General features: G+C 36.4%; 1 protein-coding gene across 2 annotated transcripts in view; it reads right to left on the minus strand.

The window, feature by feature from the left end:
* LOC106877642 (adenylate cyclase type 9) overlaps positions 1-23,171 on the minus strand; it is a 246,426-nt gene that overhangs the window by 57,776 nt on the left and 165,479 nt on the right. For both annotated transcript variants that reach the window (XM_089365286.1, XM_089365285.1), the window contains exon 3: positions 10,892-11,031. In XM_089365286.1, the coding sequence (XP_089221412.1) occupies positions 10,892-11,031 (140 nt within the window). The remainder of the gene's footprint in view (positions 1-10,891; positions 11,032-23,171) is intronic.

Consider the following 23,171-nt stretch of genomic DNA (forward strand, 5'->3'; position numbering starts at 1 on the left):
ATCAGTTTTCCTTGTCCTAGCTGAGTTGCCTTCACCACGGCTACAGAGTTCTATCTTCCCCACATATATACATATAAAAACATACATAAAAATTATAAAAAATATAAAACTTAAAAACTAAAATATATATATATATAATATATATATATATAAATATATAGAACAATATATACATATGTACACACACTTGTTGGATGGCCGTTGACTACTCACGAGTTTCTCTGCCCTTTGACGGGTTTTTATTTTTTCTCGCAGGGTGTCCATCAATCACCCTCCTCACCAAGCAAGGTTGGTGGGGTTGCCAGTTTAGTCGCTGATGACCCGACCATGTAACAGGCTGTAGTGGGTTACAATATATATATATATATATATATATATATATATATATATATATATATATATATATATATATATATATATATATATATGTGGCCTGTGTGTTTTCTGTACTCTGGTTATTATTTTTTTGTCTACGTTTTGTTTGCAACGTTCTGTACCCAGATATGCATCTATATATACAGGTAGATGTAGGTATGCACATACATGTACATATATATGCATATACTCATTTATTATTTGTTTTATATATATATATTTATATATACACACACACACACACATACATATAATTATTATTTGAAACAATTTGATTTGGCTCCATGTGAAAAAATTTCACAGGTTTCTAACAGAAACCTGGTTTGTTCAGACTTAGGTTACTGAGTGGAGGAATACTGGCAGTCCAAGAGGACTGCTGGAAAATGGGCTGCTATTGGTCAAGGCAAGTCATATGGTGATGTTATAGGTAGGGTCAGCTCTTCAGTGAAACCAGATGCATTAGAAAGGAGAATTTATTGGATCATGTGACTGGACAAGAAGTTAGTAGCATCTTGTGTGTGTGTGTGTGTGTGTGTACACATAGCGTATCATCAAAGGTGTCGGAAGCGATGACAAGTGACGAAGACCTTTGGCAATATGCTGTTCTTGAGAAGACTCATCAATCCAAGTGAAATTGTAGTCATGGCCATTACTGGTGTCATGTAAATGGCAAAATGGCACCCATGCCAGTGTCACGTAAAAGGAATCCATTACACTCTCAGAGTGGTTGGCATTAGGAAGGGCATCCAGCAGTAGAAACCATGCCAAATCAGACTGGAGCCTGGAACAGCCTCCCAAGTAACTAGTTCCAGTCAACTCATCTAACCTACGCCAGCATGAAAAACAGATGCTAAAACATATATATTCAGTTCTCTGCTGGTTCTGGATAACTCATCCTCAGCCTGAACATAAATGAAGATAACATCTGTTCCATTTAAACCTAATATCACCATGGTCTCACTTCAATAGTAGTCATCATCATCGTTTAACGTCGTCCTTCCCTGCTAGCATGGGTGGGACGGTACCACAAGAGCTGGCCAGGTCGAAGCCTGCACCAGACTTCTGTGATTGTTTTGGCAGGATTTTTACAGCTGGATGCCCTTCCTAACACCAACCACTCAGCAGAATGGACCTGAGGCTTTTTATGTGGCACAAGCACAGGCGAGGTGAGTAGTGCTTTTTATGTGGCACAAGCACAGGCAAGGTGAGTTTTGGCAAGGTTTTTACAGCTGGATACCTTTCTGAACACCAACCACTTTACAGTGTAGACTGGGTGCTTTTAAGTGGTACCTGCACTGACAGGGTCACCAAGTACTTGCAAGACCAAAAAAAAAAACACCTTTCAAGAGGGGAGAAGGTGAATTAGCTCAACAATTCTGGTAGTAACAATATGGGAGTTATGATGATGATGATGATGATGATAGTATTGACAGTCATGATATCAACAAAAGGAAAGTGGTTGTGGTGAAGATAATGGAGTAGAGATGGCGGTGGTGGTGGTGGTGATAGTGAAAGAGAGGGCGATGACTTAGGTTGCTGTTATTATATAGCTCTGGATTAGTCCTGATGGAGCAGGAGATGCATTCCAACCTTTGACACCCAGCCTTTTGGCTAATGCACAGGAAAGCCAGAAACTCATGGTCTGAATGCATCTGTTTCAACGACATAGAGGCTCGTGCTTTAGGTCATCATTGTGGTGTTGGTTGTCGTAGTGGCGATGGTCATGTTGATGGTGGTGATGGTAGTGGTGATGGCGGCAGTTGTAGTGGTGGCAGCGACTGTAGTGGTGGCAACGGTTGGAGTGGTGGTATCGGTTGTAATGGTGGCAACGGCTGGAGTGGTGGCAATTGTTGGAGCGGTGGCAACGGCTGTAGCGGTGGCAACGGCTGTAGTGGTGGCAACGGTTGTATTGGTGGCAACAGTTGTAGTGGTGGTAACGGCTGTAGTGGTGGTAACGCTTGTAGTTGTACCGTGGTGGCAATAATGATTGTGATGATTACAACGATGAAGAATGATGTAAATGGCAAACAATAGTGGAAGTGAAAACCAAGAGAGGGAGTTAGAGGATACTAACAATGGTAGGAACAAGTAATCAAGATGCTGGCAATGATGATTACTTCATTAAGAAATGGCTTGGCCTTATTTTTCCTCAAATGTTGTTACTGGTTCCACTCTTCCTTAGTAACGCTTATTCCAAGTTAGCTCATATGATTCTTTTTTCAGTTTGTTGTGTACATATTTTATGTTGCCATACTCAACTAACCAGAAATATTGTTATTACGCATCATTGGTTTAAACTAGACAATATTACGTCTCTGCCAATTCCATGTTCTTTTCTCTGCAGCACAGAAGAAGTGTGATGTCTGTTAATATTTATCAATAAAAAGGGGCTTGGCAAGTGCTATAATGTCTTGGATCATTGGATCACCACCAAAAGCTTCACACACACATATGTATGCATACTCATATACGTATGTGTACACATATATACACATACATATGCATACACATATACACACATACATATGCATACACATATATACACACATGTATGCATACACATACACACGTATGCATACACATATACATACAAACACACATGCATACACACATATGCATACACACATATGCATACAAATACATATATATACAGAAATGCATGCACATTATATACACATGCACACATATACATATATATATATATATATACACACACATGCACACTTACGTATATATACATGCACACATACATATATGTATACACATCTATACACATATATAAATACATACACATACATATATCATTCTTGCAGACATCATTCTAACCATACATCCATAGGCTTTATGTAATGTATATCTCAAAAATATAAGCTAATTTGGCAGAATGCAACTCATTCTAAAAACAATGGAATTTCAGGCAGTTTGGAATGATCAGTACTGCAATCTTATGAAGGAAATGATGTTCTTATGTAGACAACGTAAGCAATATCCAGACTAAAACTAATATTACCAAATATAAAAAAAATAAATGATTACCAATTCATTATAAAAATGCTAATATAATACTTAGAATTCAGAAATGATTAGGATTTTGATGTTAGACAGGCACTAGTTCTCTTGCTTTAAATGATCAATGTTTAAATTAAATGTTTGGCTATTAATTCTATGTGGCATAAGTTTAGCTCCGTAATACATTAAACAGAAAGGAAATAAAAACAATGAATCCTGCTTTTCCTCTCTCAATGACATTACCGTTGAAATCTGCCTCAAAATAATTAACTTCCTAGACATTACATGAAACCTAGATAACTCAACATATGGTGCATATTGCAAAACCAACCAAAAAAAAATATACATTAATAAATTCTTTAACCGCCCATAGGAAATTACAAATAAATAAATAAAATTATCCATAATATATCACTCAGTAAATGCAGACTTATTCTCTAATGCAATAAATTGTGTATGTGGTTTTTACTTGTTTCAGTCATTGGACTGCAGCCATGCTGGGGTACCATCTTGAAGATTAAAAATGTAGCTGAGTAAAAGTTAGTTAACATGGAGGAGTGGAAGCCATCTGAATATTGGAAAAGAGTTGACTGTATCTTGAGGATTCATGCCAAGTATCAATGCTCTGTGAACCCTGTGAAGGCTGTAAGATGTGACATGAAAAGCAGTAATGTAGACTACAAAGCTGTGACCAGCAAGAAGGGACAAAGCAAATGTTCTGGCTATATCCATATGCAAGAATTCATCCAACGACTGATGAACAGGACCTTAAACTCAATTCAGCAATTCAGATGGCCATATGAAACTACTGGAGACTGTGGTCAAACCTTGGCTGGAGAAGGATGCTGTTCAAAGGCCATGCGTGTGGCTGCTGGATTCAGCTCCTTGCCATACCTCCAGAAAGAGACAAAAATGGTTGGTGGAGAAGTTCTACAACTTCACCATCCCCAATTTCTGGCCTTCTAATTCCACCAATTGTAATCTAACAGATTGTTATGAGTCGGGCATAGTGGAGAAAGACACTAACTGCTTTGCCTCCAACATCAAAGCCAAGGTGGAGGATGTTTGAAAATCTTCTTAGGGACAAAGTGAAGAACATGTGTACCAGGTTCCAGAGCCATTTTGAGGCCATGGTGGAAGCTGAGGGTGAATACTTTGAGTAAACTGTTATCTCCTAGCCATAATCTAGTTGGAATTTTTTTTTTTTTTTTAAATACTTTTATTTTTAGATGAGATATTATGTGCATAAGCATTTATATGTATTTATGGGGATGTGTAAATGTTCACACCTGCTTGTATGATTTTACCTACAATAAACCTAATTAAATTGATATGAATTAGTGCATATACTTCTTCGTTTGTACATACTAACATATAATGGTAGGTGCATTTAAATTATGTACCTACATATGTTACTTAAAATACCAACACATTTATCTATAAACAAACTTTAATATATATTAATATGAAGATTCAAATAAACTATAATCTAAACTTGCATATATTAAAAAGAAATATACAGAGTGCACATTGCCAGACAGCTTGTACTTATACAGTTCTACATTTAAGAGATGAGGAATTATGTACATTATTTACATTTGACGGATATTTGTCTTGAAGATGAGGACAATTATTCATCAAATGTAAATAATGTATGTAATTCTTCATCTTTTAAATATAGAACTGTATTATGTAATCGGTACGGAGCCAACATTAGACTTCAATGGAGACATATAGAGAAACTCCATCAAAAACTAGCTCGTCTTTCAAACCATCTAACTTTCTTGTGTAGATGTAGAGACTCAAAGCTAATACCACCTGGCTTGAATATAATGACACCAGTGGATTCATATAAAGCTAGAAGAGTAGTGGAAAGGGCAGGACATGCCCTTGTCACAAGATGAGGACAAATACCCATCAAATGTAAATAATGAGCTTGTATTTATGTTTTATTTTTGTGGGATAAAGCTAGCAGAAGATAGTTCAAATACGATATTAACCTCAATTATTATACTTTTAAGCTCATATATTCCAATGCATTTATAACCAATCATGAAACATTCTGAAGATTATTAGTCAGTATATTTGTATATACAGGGGTACATTATATATTTATATGTATATTTTTTTATATGTATGAATGGTGATTTAATGTCAATTATGAAACTGCTGTAAACCAATGGAATAAACATCTATTCTCCCAAATCATTTCTCCTTTGTTTAGATAGCTATCTATCTATCTAGTGACAGAGGGGGAGAGAGAGAGAGAGAGAGAGAGAGAAAGAGAGAGATAAACTGCCATTTTATATTAAGAAACTGTACACTTAAATGTTTAATCAGTCTACTAATATATCCCATTGTCTTCTAAAAGTCTATACAAATAGAAAAAAAACCCCACACATATTAGTAATTAAGTTCACAAACAGACTAATACAAAATATACTTTTACATGCTAGTATAGATATACTAAGGTGGGTGAATAGGTAGAGGGATTGCTAGCTAGGTGGATAGCTAGTTAGACAGCTAGATGGGTAGATAGAGAGATGGCTAGAGAGACAGCTAGTTAGACAGATCGATGGCTAGATAGATCTATGCAGCCATCTATCTGTCTAACTAGCTATATACAAGAATAAGGGCAGGGAATCGTCAATTAATAACAGAATTAATAATTAACAATTTTGCCAAGTAGTTCAGTATGAAAAAAACCTTTATCGGTAAAACCATTATCAGTAAAACTAGCTAGATAGATAGCTGGTAAGACAGATAGATGACTAGATTCTAAACAATTGAACACAAGCACTCAAACAAAGCATAAAAGAATACACCCCTACACCCTCACACACAGATAAAAGTATAGATCACACAAATACCAACTGCCAACTTCTTCAGTAGTTTTCTTCTTGACCTTCAGTCCAAATTCAACAGAAATAACACCTTAGGATTCCACAATTAAACTGACCATTATGTGACCTTTCCTTACCGTTCATTTCTGTCTTTACCTATCCACTTTCCCTTCACCAACCTTAAACCTTATTTACCAGAATTTTATCTGAAACAGATTCTTTAACCCTACTTTACAGAATTTTCCCCCTCTTCCTTTCAGAATTCTTATTGTAATTTATTGACCATTAACTCATTTGTTACAATATTTATGTTGAAATATACTGCTTAAATTTAACTTAATTTTGAAAAAAAAAAAAAAAAAAAAAAATGAAGAAAACTGTCATTTGAACTTAGAATGTAAAGAGATAGAAAAATGCTGCTAAACATTTTTACTCAACTCATGACTCTGCCAGCTCACCATTCTTGGAACAAAATACCATAAGACATTAATAATAATCCTTTTTACTGGAAGCACAAGGCCTCAAATTTGGGGTAAAGAGATTAAGTCAATTACATTGACTTCAGTATGTAACTGGTACTTATTTAAGCCTAAGCATTTGTCCTGGCATGGTAACGATTCTGCCAGCCCATCACCTGAATAATAATAGTTTCAAATTTTGGCACAGAGCCAACATTTTTAGGGGAAGTGGGGTAAGTCAATTACACCAATCATAGTGCTCATCTGGTACTTACTTTACTGACTCTCAAAAAGAATGAAAGGCAAAACTGACCTTGGATTTGAACTCAGAATGTAAAGAGCTAGAACGAAAACAGTCAAACATGTTTTCTGACATGGTGATAATGTCACAAAGTTGTAGGCACCAAACTGACCTCTCTACACTTTTGTATCCCATATTTTCCAGCATACAAGTCAAATTTTTCAGATTAAAATTTACGGCTGTGTGGTAAGTAGCTTGCTTACCAGCCACATGGTTCTGGGTTCAGTCCCACTGCGTGGCACCTTGGGCAAGTGTCTTCTACTATAGCTTCGGGCCAACCAAAGCCTTGTGAGTGGATTTGGTAGATGGAAACTGAAAAGAAGCCCATTGTATATATATATATACATATATATACGTTTGTGTGTCTGTGTTTGTCCCCCCACCATCGCTTGACAACCGATGCTGGTGTGTTTACATCCCCGTAACTTAGCGGTTCGGCAAAAACGACCAATTGAATAAGTACTAGGCTTACAAAGAATAGGTCCTAGGGTCGATTTGCTCGACTAAAGGCAGTACTCCAGCATGGCCACAGTCAAATGACTGAAACAAGTAAAAGAGAGAGTGTGGAAAAAAAAAAAAAAGATAGGTTGACTTATACACCAAGACAACTTTGGATGATCAAAAATTCTAAGAGAAATGCAGCAGGATTTGGAAAGATAATGGAGTTGTATGAATGTTTACATTATATACTATATCTACACGATGCCAGAAAATATGGTATTATCTATTCCATTTAAGCCCAGTTGACTCTAGCCAGATTAGAATATGAAATTAAATCCCACAGCACCTAAAGTACGAGTATTCTTTCAAAATCTTGCACGTGAAATTTGGTAGACAGAAATTGTAAGTCTGATGGATCATTTTTATTTATGGGCAAGTAGACAATCTATTGACTGGTTGGATTCCACCAACACTTGACTCTTGTGTGTCTATAGTTGAGTACATTCTGTTGTAAACATTTGGGCCAGGTCATCAGATTGAGAAAAATGTTCCTGTTCTTTCATCAATTTAGAAGCCCTGCAAAAAAGTTATGATCGCTAATTTTCCTCTAACCAGTTTTGGTGCTGTTCCTTTCTCCTCTGAATAAAACAAAGCTATGCAGTTAAGTTTCCTTTCCAACTACATGGTTTTGCATTTAGTCTTACTATGTGGCACCTTGAGTAAGTTTCTTCTAGCTTTAGCCCCAGGCCAATAAAAAAAACAACTTTGTAAGCGGATTTTGTAGAAAGAAACTGAAACAAGCCTGTTGTATAGGTGTGTGTATGTCTATATGTGTATGTATATAAGTGTGTTTGTATCTCTTTGTTTCCATATCATGTGCTGATTGTAAACAAATGTCATCATCATACAAGCAGTGTAGTCCGTTTTGCAATCTCTCATGAAAACATGCATAGTCATTGAGTTGTTCAAGTTTAAAGGATTGGAGGAAATATTATCTTGCTTGGGAACAAGTTAGGGTTAGTGACAGGAAGGGCATCTGGCTGTAGAAAATTTGGCTCAATGAATTTCATTTGGCCCATGCAAATAATAAGCCATTGTGTGAAAGCATGTGGCTTTCTGGTTAGGGTATTAGGCTCACAATCATAAAATCATGGGTTTGATTCCTAGTGATATGTTACATCCTTGAGCAAGACACTTCATTTCACATAGCTGGTAAAAATGAGTGGTACTTGTATTTCAAAGGGCCAGCTTTGTCACATTCTGTGTCATGCTGAAACTCCCTGAGAACTATGTTAAGGGTACACATGTCTGTGGAGTGCTCAGCCACTTGCATCTTAATATTACTACCTCACAAAACCACAACAGACAGAAAGGATGCAATCAAAGCTGAAAATTTGAGTTTACAGAGCACAGAAACAATATTTATATATCACCTGATAAAACACAACAAAATCTCACAATGCAGGAAAACGGTTGCATAAAGAAATAACTGTGAACATGGATGACTACATTGTATGGAAACAATTGTAGTGATTACAAATAAATGTTTCTCTTAACTCCTTCTTGTTGACTCCAGCTTATTCAATTATCCGTTCACACACTACAGAAACCCCAATGCAAATTTGGCAGTTGGATAGAACTGGGTAAAATCTGAAGGTGGATGAGCTTAATACTGTGCTCTACTACATTCTTAACAGACTATAACCTAACTATATATATATATATATATATAATACAAATGATATATGAGCATATGCATGTATACATACATATATGTACATACCTACATCGACATGTATATATAGATGCATATCTGGGTACAGGATCTCAGAAAAGGAACGGGAATATAAGCAAAGCACAAAAAACGGACCTATTTTTATGGACAACAGAATGAACACATAGGAAAACAGACAAGCCGCTAATGGAACTTTTCCTTCATCAGCTGCCTCTATTCTAAACTAGGTGTTTCGAAGATGAGGCAGAATGCGCTCTTAGAATGGCTCTTCCCGCTTAGTGGATTAACTTGCTTAGCGGATGGTTCCAAGGTAGCAAACAAAAACCAAGACAGGAAAAATTAAACAGTAAAAACAACATTAAAGGCCGTTGGGCCGAACGCGATGAGATATTGAACGCTATATACACATACACACACACATAAAGAAAGTACCAGTAATTATGATAGGCTTGGTTTAATTCCCAACATGTTAATGTTTTCAACAACAATTACAAAGCAAGTGAAAAATGTTAGGTGAAAACAAAATATTGCCGAACACTGCTTTATAAAAATAAATAAATAAATAAATGAATAAAAAGAAAGTAAAGAGAAATTTATAATTAGAAAGTAAAATAGTATAATTAAAATGGTTGAAATGGTAATACTGGTTTGGATCAGAAAAAAATATAGAAAACATCAAAAGTGAGTAGGGAGAGTTGTTGTTAATTTAGCCCTTGGTCAGCTTTGATCAAGCATCCTAGGAACAAACAACATTTTGGTTGGGATAATCCCATCTCTTTTTTGCGTTTCAAACATAGTATATATGCAGAAGTGGAGGCGCGTGGCTTAGTGGTTAAGGTGTCAGCACCATGATCGCAAGATTGTGGTTTCGGTTCCTGGACCGGGCGACGCATTGTGTTCTTGATCAAAACGCTTCATTCCACGTTGCTCCAGTCCACTCAGCTGGCAAAAATGAGTAACGCTGCAATGGACTGGCGTCCCGTCCAGATGGAGAACACATACGCCATTGAAACCGGGAAACCGGGCCCATGAGCCTGGCTAGGCTTTAAAAGGGCCCATTTATTTTATTTATATATGCAGAACATCATTCTATGTATTTGCTACTTATTTATTTTTGCATTTTGTCTGGGGCAGCTCCCCAGCTTGCCAATTCTGGTCAAACCATCCAACCCATGTCAGCAGGGACAAAAGGCATTAAATGATGATGATGATGATGATGATGATGATGATGATGATGATGATAATGATGATGATTTTCTTTTTAATATAGGTAGCTGGGATGTGATTTGATAAAAACTTAGCTGCTCTTTCTCATGGGTCAAACAACTGTATAAGTGCTTCCTCAATAGCTTGAAGTAGTAGGTGGTGGATTGTATTGGCAAAAATCTTGAAAGTAAGACACTAGAACTGAACAGGAAGAATAAGCACTGGTGGTGGGGCTGTATGTATTGGCAAAAAATCAGTTTAATTAAGTTCACACAGAAATAGCATAAATTAGTGGGCAGCAAAGAAGTGGATTTTGTGATTAGGGGCAAGAGTGTTTGTTTCATTTGCTTATTTTAGAATGGAAAGGCTTCAGCCTAACACATAATTTTGTTTTCTTCATGGAACACTAACCTATTGCAACCTATTCCACTTAGTGAACCATAGTGTAACAGGAAGGTAATTATTATAGCAACTTAAAATAAAATTTAAGAAAAAGAAATTATAAGCAGTTAATCAGGCTTACCTCCAGTTTATCTGTTTCAGACGGTTCTTTGCCAGACTTATCTTCATTCTCTATTGCTAACTGAGTAGGATCTTCACTTGATTCCACTTCTTTTGGTTTGTTCTTCTCTTTTCTCTTCACAATAAAGAATGTTGTGATTTCTGTAAAAATATATAAATATACTTGTTATATGCAACAAAAGCAGTATTAGTTTGAAATAGCAACCTGTTTATCATACTTAATGTAGGTACATTTCAGAAAGCTAAATTTACTGCAGCATTTGTCTGGAGATAATATCTCTTATGGACATACAGCATTAAAAAATGCAAAAACATATCAGCAGAAGACAAAAATCTTTCAGCAACATTGGTGGTATTGCTAGATGTGTCATTGGGCTTACAAAGACAAACACATATTTTCATAGAATTTATTGTCTCAAAGTAACCTTCATACGAATCATATTCATTCAAAGAATGTTCTGATTACCATGGAACTTAAGAACCATGGTCGTAATATATAATGGCCTTTGCAACATAATGGCTTCAGACTTATTTGGGTTCATGACCACCTTCACTCAGGCATTTCTCTACTTTTCATTTCTCCTCTTTCCACAATCACTAGACCCAGTTCTTCCTTCCCAAAATGTTAGTCTCCTGGAATTCCCTTCCTGCTCAGGTCTTTCCCACAGGTCTTACAAAAACTCAAGATTATTAATGACATCAAGCTCACCAGTCTAGGAAGACCTGTAAAGGGCACAGCAGTGCCCTTCCCTACATGCGTGCATGTGTGTATATTATTATGTTCTGATAAATATACTCACTCTAAACCACATAAGTATACTCAATTTTGTTCATGAATAAAAAAACAAAAAACATTGATATGATAGGCACAGGAGTGGCTGTGTGGTAAGTAGCTTGCTTACCAACCATATGGTTCCGGATTCAGTCCCACTGCATGGCACCTTGGGCTAGTGTCTTCTATTATAGCCTCAGACCAACCAAAGCCTTGTGAGTGGATTTGGTAGACGGAAACTGAAAGAAGCCCGTCGTATATATGTATAGGTATATATATACATATGTGTGTGTGTTTGTGTGTTTGTGTTTGTCTCCCCAACATCGCTTGACAGCCGATGCTGGTGTGTTTACGACCCCGTAACTTAGAGGTTTGGCAAAAGAGACCGATAGAATAAGTACTAGGCTTCCAAAGAATAAGTCCAGGGGTCGATTTGCTCGACTAAAGGCGGTGCTCCAGCATGGCCGCAGTCAAATGACTGAGACAAGTAAAAGGGTATAAAAGAGTATGTATTAGGTGAAGGTAGTCTTGAGGCCCTTCACTTCTCTACTCCATCACATTCCTCTCCCACTGTTATCCTCTCACTTTATTTTCTCATTTCCTTTACAGTAACTTAGCCATTTTCATTTGCATACTGGTGTATATAAGGACCCATTCCCTTCTTTGTGTTGCTGTTTTTTTTTTTTTTTTTTCTGCTAACAATATTGATGAAGAGGGTCAGCTACATTTATTGTGTCATTGGACATTTAAGCTCATGTAATTCATGCTTTGCCAGTCTTTTGAAATGTGTGCGTTATACAAGGAATATATAAAACCCATTATCTTTTCCATGTTCCATTAACAACAACAACAAAAAGATACTGTTTACATATCTTGAAGAGAGAAAGTCAACCACTAACTGCTAGACATCCATCAAGAAAGCAAAAAAGAAAAAAAAAAAATGTATTGCATCAGTCTATTTGGTGTCCCAAAATTGCAGCTACACCTTGTGGGGTCCCTTGCCAAGAACATCCTGATAAACTGAGAAGAATCTTTCTACTTCGAATTCTCTCAACCAAAATAATTCTGTAAGCAACACTTTTGCAGATAAAGTCATCACATATGCTTTCCACTTTACCTTTAACTCTATACACACACAATGAAGCATCTCTCACTCTCTCTCCTCTACTCCACCATTACTATGATGCACATACACTAGCATAAAATTTCTCTTATCATTCCAACCTAACAAGGCGACCAATTAAAATGACATACTTCCATTACCTTCAAATGGCATGCACCCATGCCTAAACTTTGTACATATTTTAAACTTCTCTGCTCCTATCATTATTTTTCCAACATTTCAAATATAATGGATTCAGTTTAAATATCTGCCTTCATATCTTCATTTGATTATTTGACCAGTTAGAAATAGCAGCTAAATCTATTTCAAGCCACATCATACCATCTTAAAAAAGGAAGTTTAGGAGGATATAACCTAGTTGAAATGCTTCTGATCATAGGTCTACTTGATTAAAGCCAACTTAGAGCTAAAAATCAATGAAGGTAGTGGTGAATTGTTAGATTCATAAGTGTATTTGATAAAGCTGTGGTGATATTTAGTTACAATTCTTTACAAAGTGGTTTCAAATCCTGCCGAGGTCAACTTTGTCTTTCATTTATGTAGACTTTATATAATAAAGTACCAGTAAAACACAGGAATCAATTTAATATTCTTGTAAAGCTTCCTAGCTGTGAATGGAATTGGCAGATCGTTCTCACTTTAACCTTTTTACTGTGAAAGTCTGATATATCTATTCAAGATTTCATTACCCTTAGCTGTGGAAAGCAGCTTATATACTGATCTATCCTTTGTCAAGAAATGTCACGTTGAAACTATTTTCTGTTGAGATATGTCAAGTTCCTTTGAAACAATGTGACTTGCAGAAAATACCAATTCTATTTTTTGGGAGATTCTTTTACACTTTTACTTGTTTCAGTCATTTTAACTGCAGCCATGCTGGAGCACCGCCTTTAGTCGAACAAATTGACCCCAGAACTTATTCTTTGTAAGCCTAGTACTTATTCTATCAGCTCCCTTTACTGAACCACTAAGTTACAGGGACATAAACACAGCAACATCGGTTGTCAAACGATGGTGTGGGAGACAAACAGAGATAAACATATATACATATATACGGCGGGCTTCTTTCAGTTTCCGTCTACTAAATCCACTCACAAGGCTTTGGTCAGCCCAAGGCTATAGTAGAAGGCACTTGCCCAAGGTGCCATGCAGTGGGACTGAACCCAGAACCATGTGGTTGGTAAGCAAGCTACTTACCACACAGCCACTCCTGTGCCTTTTATCTTTTATTTGTTTCTGTCATTTTACTGAGGCCATGCTGGAGCACTGCCTTGAAGGGTTTAGTGAAACAAATCAATCCCAGGAAATTTTAAAGCTTGGTACATATTCTATCAGTTTGTTTTGCTGAACTGCTCAGTTATAGGAATGTAAACACTTCAACACTGGTTGTCAAGCAATGATGGGGAACAAATACAGACAAAGATATACACATAGATATATACACATATATATGACAGGCTTCTTCCAGTTTCTGTCTCCCAAATCCACTCACAGGCTTTGATCAGCCCGAGGTTATAATAGCAGACACTTGCCCAAGGTGCCATGCAGTGGGATCTAACTGGAGCCAAGTGGTTGGGAAGCAAACTTCTAACCAAGATCATTGCCAGAACAACATGAAACATAATTTTGCAAGAAAGGATTAATGATAATCAATAAGGTTTCTATAAAGCAAAATCTATAAGAAGCTGGATCTCTTGTATCATGTATTGATGGTCTCTTGTCCTTGAAAACTTAGTGGATGCAATGTTGTTTTGACATGAACAAAGCCTTTGACTATATCAGAGTAACTGCCAAGCAATGTTGTTCACTGGAAACATCAGAGCTTTCCCTAATGGTAACTAAAATATAAGAATGATGAGGGTGATGGTTAGGTGGTGTCATGGCAGAAGAGAGGCAGATCACACTAGTATAATGAAATGATGGCAGTTAATGATTGCTAGAATCAGAGGTAGTTGCTGGTAGTATGGATATGGTATAGCAAAGTGAAGTCAAAGTGGTAGAGATATATAATAGATAGCTACTAGTGCAAAGATAGGTGATGGTGGCATGGGGACATGTGAGGTTAATGGAGGGTAGGTAAGAGAGGTAATTGAGGATGGTGAGGGTATAATGTTGGTGGATGAGAGGTAAAATAGAGGTAAGGAGAGAGAGAGAGAGCGGGAGGAATGGTGGAGGTAGAGAGAGGAAGAGAAAGGGAGAGAGAGAGAGAGAGAGAAAGGGAGGGAGGGAAAGGGGGAGAGAGAAAGGGAAGGAGAGAGAAAGGGAGAGAAAGGAATAGAGAGAAGGGAAGAGAGAAAGAGAAACAAATTTATAGATCTAACAAACAGGTAAATAGCTTTATTCATTATTAACCAATCAGATTTTCTGACAGTGTTTCCTCATTTTGAATGACAATCTAATAAAACTGCTGAGCAAACATAATGCGGATACGTAAAATGGATATTGAAGCAGCACTAAAGCATTCCTCAAGGGAACATTCTATATATATATATATATATATATATATATATATATATGTGTGTGTGTGTGTGTCTGTGTGTGTATATAATATACATACATACACACATATTCATTCATACCCCTTTTTCTCACACACACAATCGCTGAATCTTTGCTACTTCCAACACTTAGAATATGATTTGTTCAGTAATCAGTTTACAAAGAACAATATACTAGATAAGCATCATCAAATGATTTCAACGCCATTACAAGACAGATTTAAAGATCATCATCATCATCATCAGCATTATCATCATCACTGCCATCACCACTATCATCATCCCCAACATCACCATCGTTACACTCCCACCACCATCATCATCACCCTCTTGCCCCACCAAGATGGTGGTGATCATCGTTGGTCATCACCTGAACCAAACAACAACAACAACAACCCAAGAAGAAAATGTCGTCTACTCATATATGAAGGTTATAAACCAGTAATTTAATTCAGTGCAATACTACAATATTGTTTTTGGTTATTATTTCTTTCATTTTTACTCTTTTTCCAATCAAAAATATCTTGTGTTTATTCATCTCTCTCTCTCACACACACACACACACACATACACATTGCTTAGATTGACTTCTGACTTCTGACAAGTAAACTTGCCAAAAGATATCAATGTTTGTATGAAAAGTGACTGACTGCAAGGAATGGTGGTGATAGTTGTTTGGGCAGGAGCAACTTCATATCTATTTATCTCTATTTTGAGATATATATATTTAATCAAATGTGACTGATACCTACATATATATACATAGAGATATCATCATCATCATTATTGTTTAATGTCTATTTTCCATGCTGGCATGGGTTGCACAGTTTGGCAGGAGCTGTTCAAACTCCAGTCGTCTGTTGTGGCATAGTTTCTATGGTTGGATGCCCTTCCTAACACCAAACACCTTACAGAGTGTGCTGGATGCTTTACATGTGCCACTGGTACAGGTGTATTTACGCAACACTGGAATGAATGCACTTTATGAGGCACCGGCACCTGTAAAAGGCATACCTGTATGTATGTATGTATGTATGGGTGACACAGTTTTACTTCGCATGATGTGTCTTCTCAAGTGCAGCAAATCACAACAACTCCTGGTCCTGGTCCCTTGTCATTTCCTCATTGAGGCCCAGCATCAGAAGATCCTTTCTCACCAATTTGTCCCACGTCTTCCTGGGTCTGCCCCTTCCACAGGATCCCTCCACACACACACATGAGCTTCTTTTATTTTCCTTCCATGAAATCCTCTTACAAAACCCAGGACTATAGTAGAAGACACTTGCCCAAGATTCTATGCAATGGAATTGAACTCAAGACCTAATGGTTAGGAAGAATAATGTAACTAAACTGCCAAGACTTAATATATAGTGTTTATATCATTTTTATTTTAGCTGAGAAGTTACATAAGTGAATGAAGAGATGAATTATATAGAAACATAGCTTTTGAGTCACTAATGTAGCTTATCAACTGAAATAACACATGCACAAACATCCATAGTCACTCCCTCCACCCCACCTTTCGTTTTGGAACGGTGAAACTCAAACCAGATAAGGCTATAAATAATAGCATGAAAATATTGGATTAAAAAATCCTTTTGGATAGAAAACATCAAAGGCTTCCCATGGGACATGGTGCCATATCTTCCAAGACTTCTGCTAAAACATAATGTATAACATATATGTATAATATATATAACCCAATATTTACATGTTATTATTTATAGCTTTATCTGCTTTAAGATTCACTGTTCCATAAAAGAATTACATCAGGTTTTTTTTTTGAAAGTTAGGAAATTTTTATGACATCAACAATCTATGGTTACTGTTTTCTCATGTAAGTGGGTGCAATAGTAATACTGTCAAGATGCTCATTTTGGAACCCTGAGTTTCCAGGTTCAATCTATATCTTATCTACATGTGTCTTTACATACACAAACACACACAAAAATATTCACAGACATTGGAGCAAAGTTGCACACACACACACATTTACACACCTTCCTATTCATGCATAGTTACTCTCTCTCTCTCTCTCTCACACACATACATACACACACACAAAAGGCACATTTAGTTATGTTATGTTTTGACAGGAATTTTGGAAATTAGAGGTATGAGAAATGCATCTTAGCTGAAGAAATCAACTTCAGGATTTTTTTTTAAGCCTAGTATTTATCCTATAGGTCTCTTTTGCTGAACCACTAAGTTGCAGGGGCATAAACATACCAGTTGTCAAGTGGTAGTGGGGGACAAACACAGACACAAATTCATACACACACACACATATATATATATATATGTGTGTGTGTGTGTGTGTGTGTGTGTGTGTGAGTGTATATATATATATACGGCTTTTGAATGTTGTTTTCACTGTCCATTTTTTCCTGTCTTGGTTTGTGTTTGCCACCTTGGAATCCTCTGTGTAGTGGGTTGATCCACTACTCAGGAAGAGACTATTCTAGAGTACGTTCTGTCTTGTCTTCGAAACGTCTAGATAGAATAGAGACAGCTGATGAAGGGATATTCCAAGTGGCTTTCCGTTTTCCTATGTGTTCGTTCCGTTGTCTGTAGTTTATTGTTCTAACGTCCTGTACCCTGATATGCATGTATATACACATGTAGATGTAAGTATGTACATATATGTGTGTATACATGTATATATATTCTTTGTATTATTATATATATATATACTTTATTTAAAAGCAGCAGAAATATAACAAAAAAACTGTTACTCTGAGTTTCACGTTCCCATTCATCGGACAGTTATATATATATATATACACACACACACATTATATATAAATGTATATACACAACTGACTTCCTTCAGTTTCCATTGCTTCTTACCACATAACCACACCTGCAGTTATATATGTGTGTGTGTGAGCGTATGTGTATGATGAAAACAGTTTGATTCAAATTCCATGGTACTTAAAGTTTCAAAGCATGATGCTTATCCGCAGCCATTTGGTTTTTTAACTCTTATTTCTAGCAATATAGGTTCTACTTGGCATCCACAGTCACAATTAGTGGTAATTGAATTTTTCCTTTTTCAGTTTTATTTTGCATATAGCCGCCTTTGTTATTTCATCATATATATATATATATATATATATATATATATATATATATATATATATATATATATAATACAATAAACAATGCATGTTCCAGGAACTCATTCGAAACAATTAAAACAGGCATAGTTTTCTTCCAAATCAGAACAAGAGCTTACATACACAATCCTGCCTGGTAGATGCAAATGAAGGACATTTGTATCTTAGTCAGCAATAACTGTTTCTAATAAAGTTACAAGGCCTGAAATTTTAGGAGAAGGAACTAGTTGATAACATTGAACCTCCAGTATTCCACAGCTACTTATTTTATTGACCCAAAATGGATGAAATGCAAAGTCGACTTTGGCAAAATTTGAACTTAGAATGTAAAGAGCTAGAAGAAATGCTGCTAAGCATTCTGTCTGATGCACTAAGGATTCTGCCAGACTGCAGCCTTAACAACAATAATCCTTTCTGCCGGGAGAAGAACTAGCTAATTACATTGACCTGGAATTGACATGAGGGTAGAACCTGCTCAGAAAACTAGTCTATTGGGGACAGTTAGGATCTTGAGATTGTTACTTAGGTGTTAAGTATTGTAGAAAGGGTCCCTGTGAGACCTTTGATAATAAGTTATTGTCCATTCTAAATTAATCAGAGCAAGTGAAATCAAGAGCACTGAGAAGTGAAATGAAAATAATAATTATAATGATGATTTCAAATTTTGGCACAAGGCCAGGAATTTTGAGGGAGAGAGTAAGTCGATTACATTCACCCCAGTACTCGGCTGGTATTTATTTTACCAATCCTGAAAGGATTAAAAATGAAGTTAACCTCAGCAGAATTTGAACTCACAATGTAAAGACACACAACAGTAGGTTACTCTACTCTTTTACCTGTTTCAGTCATTTGACTGCGGCCATGCTGGAGCACCGCCTTTAGTCGAGCAAATCGACCTCAGGACTAATTCTTTGTAAGCCTAGTACTTATTCTATCGGTCTCTTTTGCCGAACCACTAAGTTACAGGTTGTCAAGCGATGTTGGGGGGACAAACACAAACACACGAACATACACACACACACATACATATATATATATATATATATATATATATATACACATATATACGACAGGTATTCTTTCTGTTTCCGTCTACCAAATCCACTCACAAGGCTTTGGTCGGCCCAAGGCTATAGTAGAAGACACTTGCCCAAGGTACCACATAGTGAGACTGAACCCGGAACCATGTGGTTGGTAAGCAAACTACTTACCACACAGCCACTCCTGCACCTAGGTTAGGGCAAATTTTTCAATGACCAGAAAAATTCTCAGTCTATCAAACAACAAACAGCCAGGATATATTTAAGTCAAGAACTAAAAACAAACAACAACATTAATGATAACATTGTTCACAATCAGTGAATGGACATATCTGTAGACAAACTCACTCATACAACACATGACATGCTTCTTTCAGTTTCCATCAAATAAATCCACCAATACGTAGAAGACATTGTGTCATACAGTGAAACTGAATCTGAAGCTAAATTAGGAAGAGAATATTTTATCTATACGACCATGTCTTTCTAAACATTTTGAGTATGTCTCACAGATTTTAGGAACTTGATAAAAATTTCTAGCAAATCTTCAGAAGTCAATTTTGCTCTCATTATCTAAACTGTTGCCTTTGGTCCTGTCTGAAGAATATTGCTTTTGCCAAAGCCTCTCACATACCACATTATCTTTAAATATTTGTTGTTTGTCTATTAAAGCAAAGCAAAAAAAAAGCAAAAAAAATCCTTATTAAGAAGATGGTTTCTGTTATATTTTTTTCTATATTGAATATTGGTGATTCTAAGGAAGATTATTGTATTGTTATTCTACTGGTTTCCAAAGACATGTTTGTGTATGTGACAAACACTTTAATAGAACCATTACTCACACACACACACACATATATACATAAATACACATATATATATATATATATGCACATATATATACACACACATATATATATATATATATATGTATACACACACACACACATATATACACACATATATGTGTATATGCATACATACATACATACACACATACATAGACACAGCAAACATACACACAAAGGGCATTTCAATTCACACTTTTCTCATTTCCATTCTCTCACTCTCTTTTCCTTCCTCCCCCTGTCTTAATCACATAACTTGTGCTGCTTTCTCTCTCTCTCTCTCTCTCTCTCTCTCTCTCCCTCTCCCTCTCTCTCTCTCTCTCTCTCCAGTCGTGTATGCTTTTCTGAATAGCAACTTATTGATAATTCCATGAATAATTGATTCTATTGAAGGCATCCATATTAAAACATGTGCTACAGGGGAATAAATAGTAGAGAAATGACAAAACGAGACAGTCATTCACAGCTTCCATTGTTGGACTTGGAACTAAAAAGTAGATTCCAAATTTTGGTTCAAACAATTCTAATGATAGGTTTGAACAACAAATGAGACAACACTGAATCATTCAGTCTATAAATAATGACTAATGATTGATGTTGTGTCATGTCAGTGGTCAAGCTGTTTACAATTTCTTTGTTTTCATTCCACCACCTCCTGAGCCATTTTTATTAATAATGATGAGGTAGCAATTTGACAACTAGTACATCACCTCCTCCTGTTCCGCATTATAACTGAATTACAAACATGGCATAATGTCATTTGGACACTAATGGTGATTGATATAGCAAGAAAACTGAAGAAAACCGAAGGTAGGATAATTTCCTCCAAATTTTTATCTAATTCTTGGACAGACAAAATCTGTTTGAAGCATTTTCTTTCTTCTTTGCTATGACATTCTCTTTTCTCCTTTCTATCATTTGTCAATAGCACATGATCCAAATCTTCTTGAAGCAAATTCGACATTTCACCTGACCACATGGTCTTGGGTTCAGTCCCACTATGTGGCACCTTGGGCAAGTGTCTTTTATGATAGCCTCAGTTTGCACAAAGCCTTAAAAGTAGATTTGGAGGCTATAAACTAAAAAAAGTCTGTCATATTTGTATATGTATGTTTGTCTCCTACCACTGTTTGACAACTGGCATTGGTGTATTTAGATTCCTGTAACTTAATGGTTTGGCAAAAGAGACCAATAGAATAAGTACCAGGCTTAAAAATAAATTTAAAAAATAAGTACTGGGGTTGATTCATTTGACTAAAAATTCAAGGTGGTGCTCCAGCATGGCCACAGTCTTATGACTGAAATAAATAAAAAGATTTTAAAAAATAAAAAGGTGCAGGAGTGGCTGTATGGTAAGAAGCTTGCTTCCCAACTACATGGTTCTGGGTTCAGTCCCACTGCGTGGTACCTTGGGCAAGTGTCTTCTACTATAGCCTCAGGCCAATCAAAGCCATTTGAGTGAATTTGGTAGATGAAAACTGAAAGAAGCCTGTCATATGTGTGTGTGTGTCTGTGTTTTTGTTCTCCCATCACCACTTGACAACCGGTGTTGATATGTTTATGTCCCCATAACCTAGCAGTTTGACAAAAGAGACCAATAGAATAAATACTAGGCTTAAAAAATAAGTACTGGGGTCAATTCATTGGACTAAAAGTTCAAGGTGGTGCCCCAGCATGGCCACAGTCTAATGACTAAAACAAGTTAAAGATAAAATGGTTTCCAAACCTATTACAAAGACTTGGGGGTCTTGCCTAATTATTTGCTTGTACTGTATTAACTACTCTTGTAAAAACAAGGCACCAATGATCTTTTGAGTCCACTGATATTATTAGACTTCCATTTCACCAATAATGATTTGTATTTTGTTTGAACTAAACTACACTGTGGGGCCAATATACAGCTTGACAGAGTAAACCGTCGATAATTCATAGACACCGTACACTGAACTGTTGATATTTTCTTGACTGTAGACATTATACAGTGAATTGTACAACACTGTGGTACATATTTATAGCTAGGTAGACTAAACTGTTGACAGTTAAGTGCCATGGTCATGGATACAGTACAGAGAAGTATACCATTTTATTGCACCAATTTATAGCTAGGTAGACAGAAACGTTGACTTAAGTGTCTGGGTAAAGTAGTAGTACAATGAGGTATCTAAGAATATCAATAACTGTGTGATCAGCACTTAATATCAACTTACCCTTGATCACCTCCACTAAACAAGTTTATAATTAAATCAAAATGTCATTCAAAGCCTCATAACATGAATGATATGTTTCAGTTAGTTAACATGAAGATAAAATACAACAATTAAAGAACCTTATTTGCAGTTGTTTGACTTTCAAGAAAACCAGCCAAAATCATACCCCCTAATCACACTTTCCTATCTATCTATTATCTTTTACTTGTTTGTTATTGGACTGCAGCTTTGAAGTGTTTTTTTAGCTGAACGAATTGACCCTAATACTTGGTTATTTTTTTCTTCAACCTGGTACTTACACTACCAGTCTCTTTTGCCAAACCAGTGGTCAAGTGGTGGTGGTGGTGGTGGTGGGACAAACACATTACATACATATATCATGGGCTTCTGTCTACCAAATCTGCTCACGAGGCTTTGGTTGGCCTGGGACTATAATAGAAAACACTTGCTCAAGGCTCCATGCAGTAGCTGTGAACCTAGAACCAAATGGTTTGGAAGCAAGCTTCTTACCACACAGCCATGGCTAAAAAAAAATGATACATTAAATAATGTAGTCCTAGATTCATTACGCTTGAATAAAAGCTTTGAGTGATCACAGCTGGAATGCATTTCACCACAGGATTGCTCACCTTTAGTAGACCTATAAATTTAAAGTACTCCAGTTAGCCTTTAGC

This window comes from Octopus bimaculoides, chromosome Z (genome assembly GCF_046866305.1).
Source record: "Octopus bimaculoides isolate indiv1 chromosome Z, ASM4686630v1, whole genome shotgun sequence".
Taxonomy (NCBI): domain Eukaryota; kingdom Metazoa; phylum Mollusca; class Cephalopoda; order Octopoda; family Octopodidae; genus Octopus; species Octopus bimaculoides.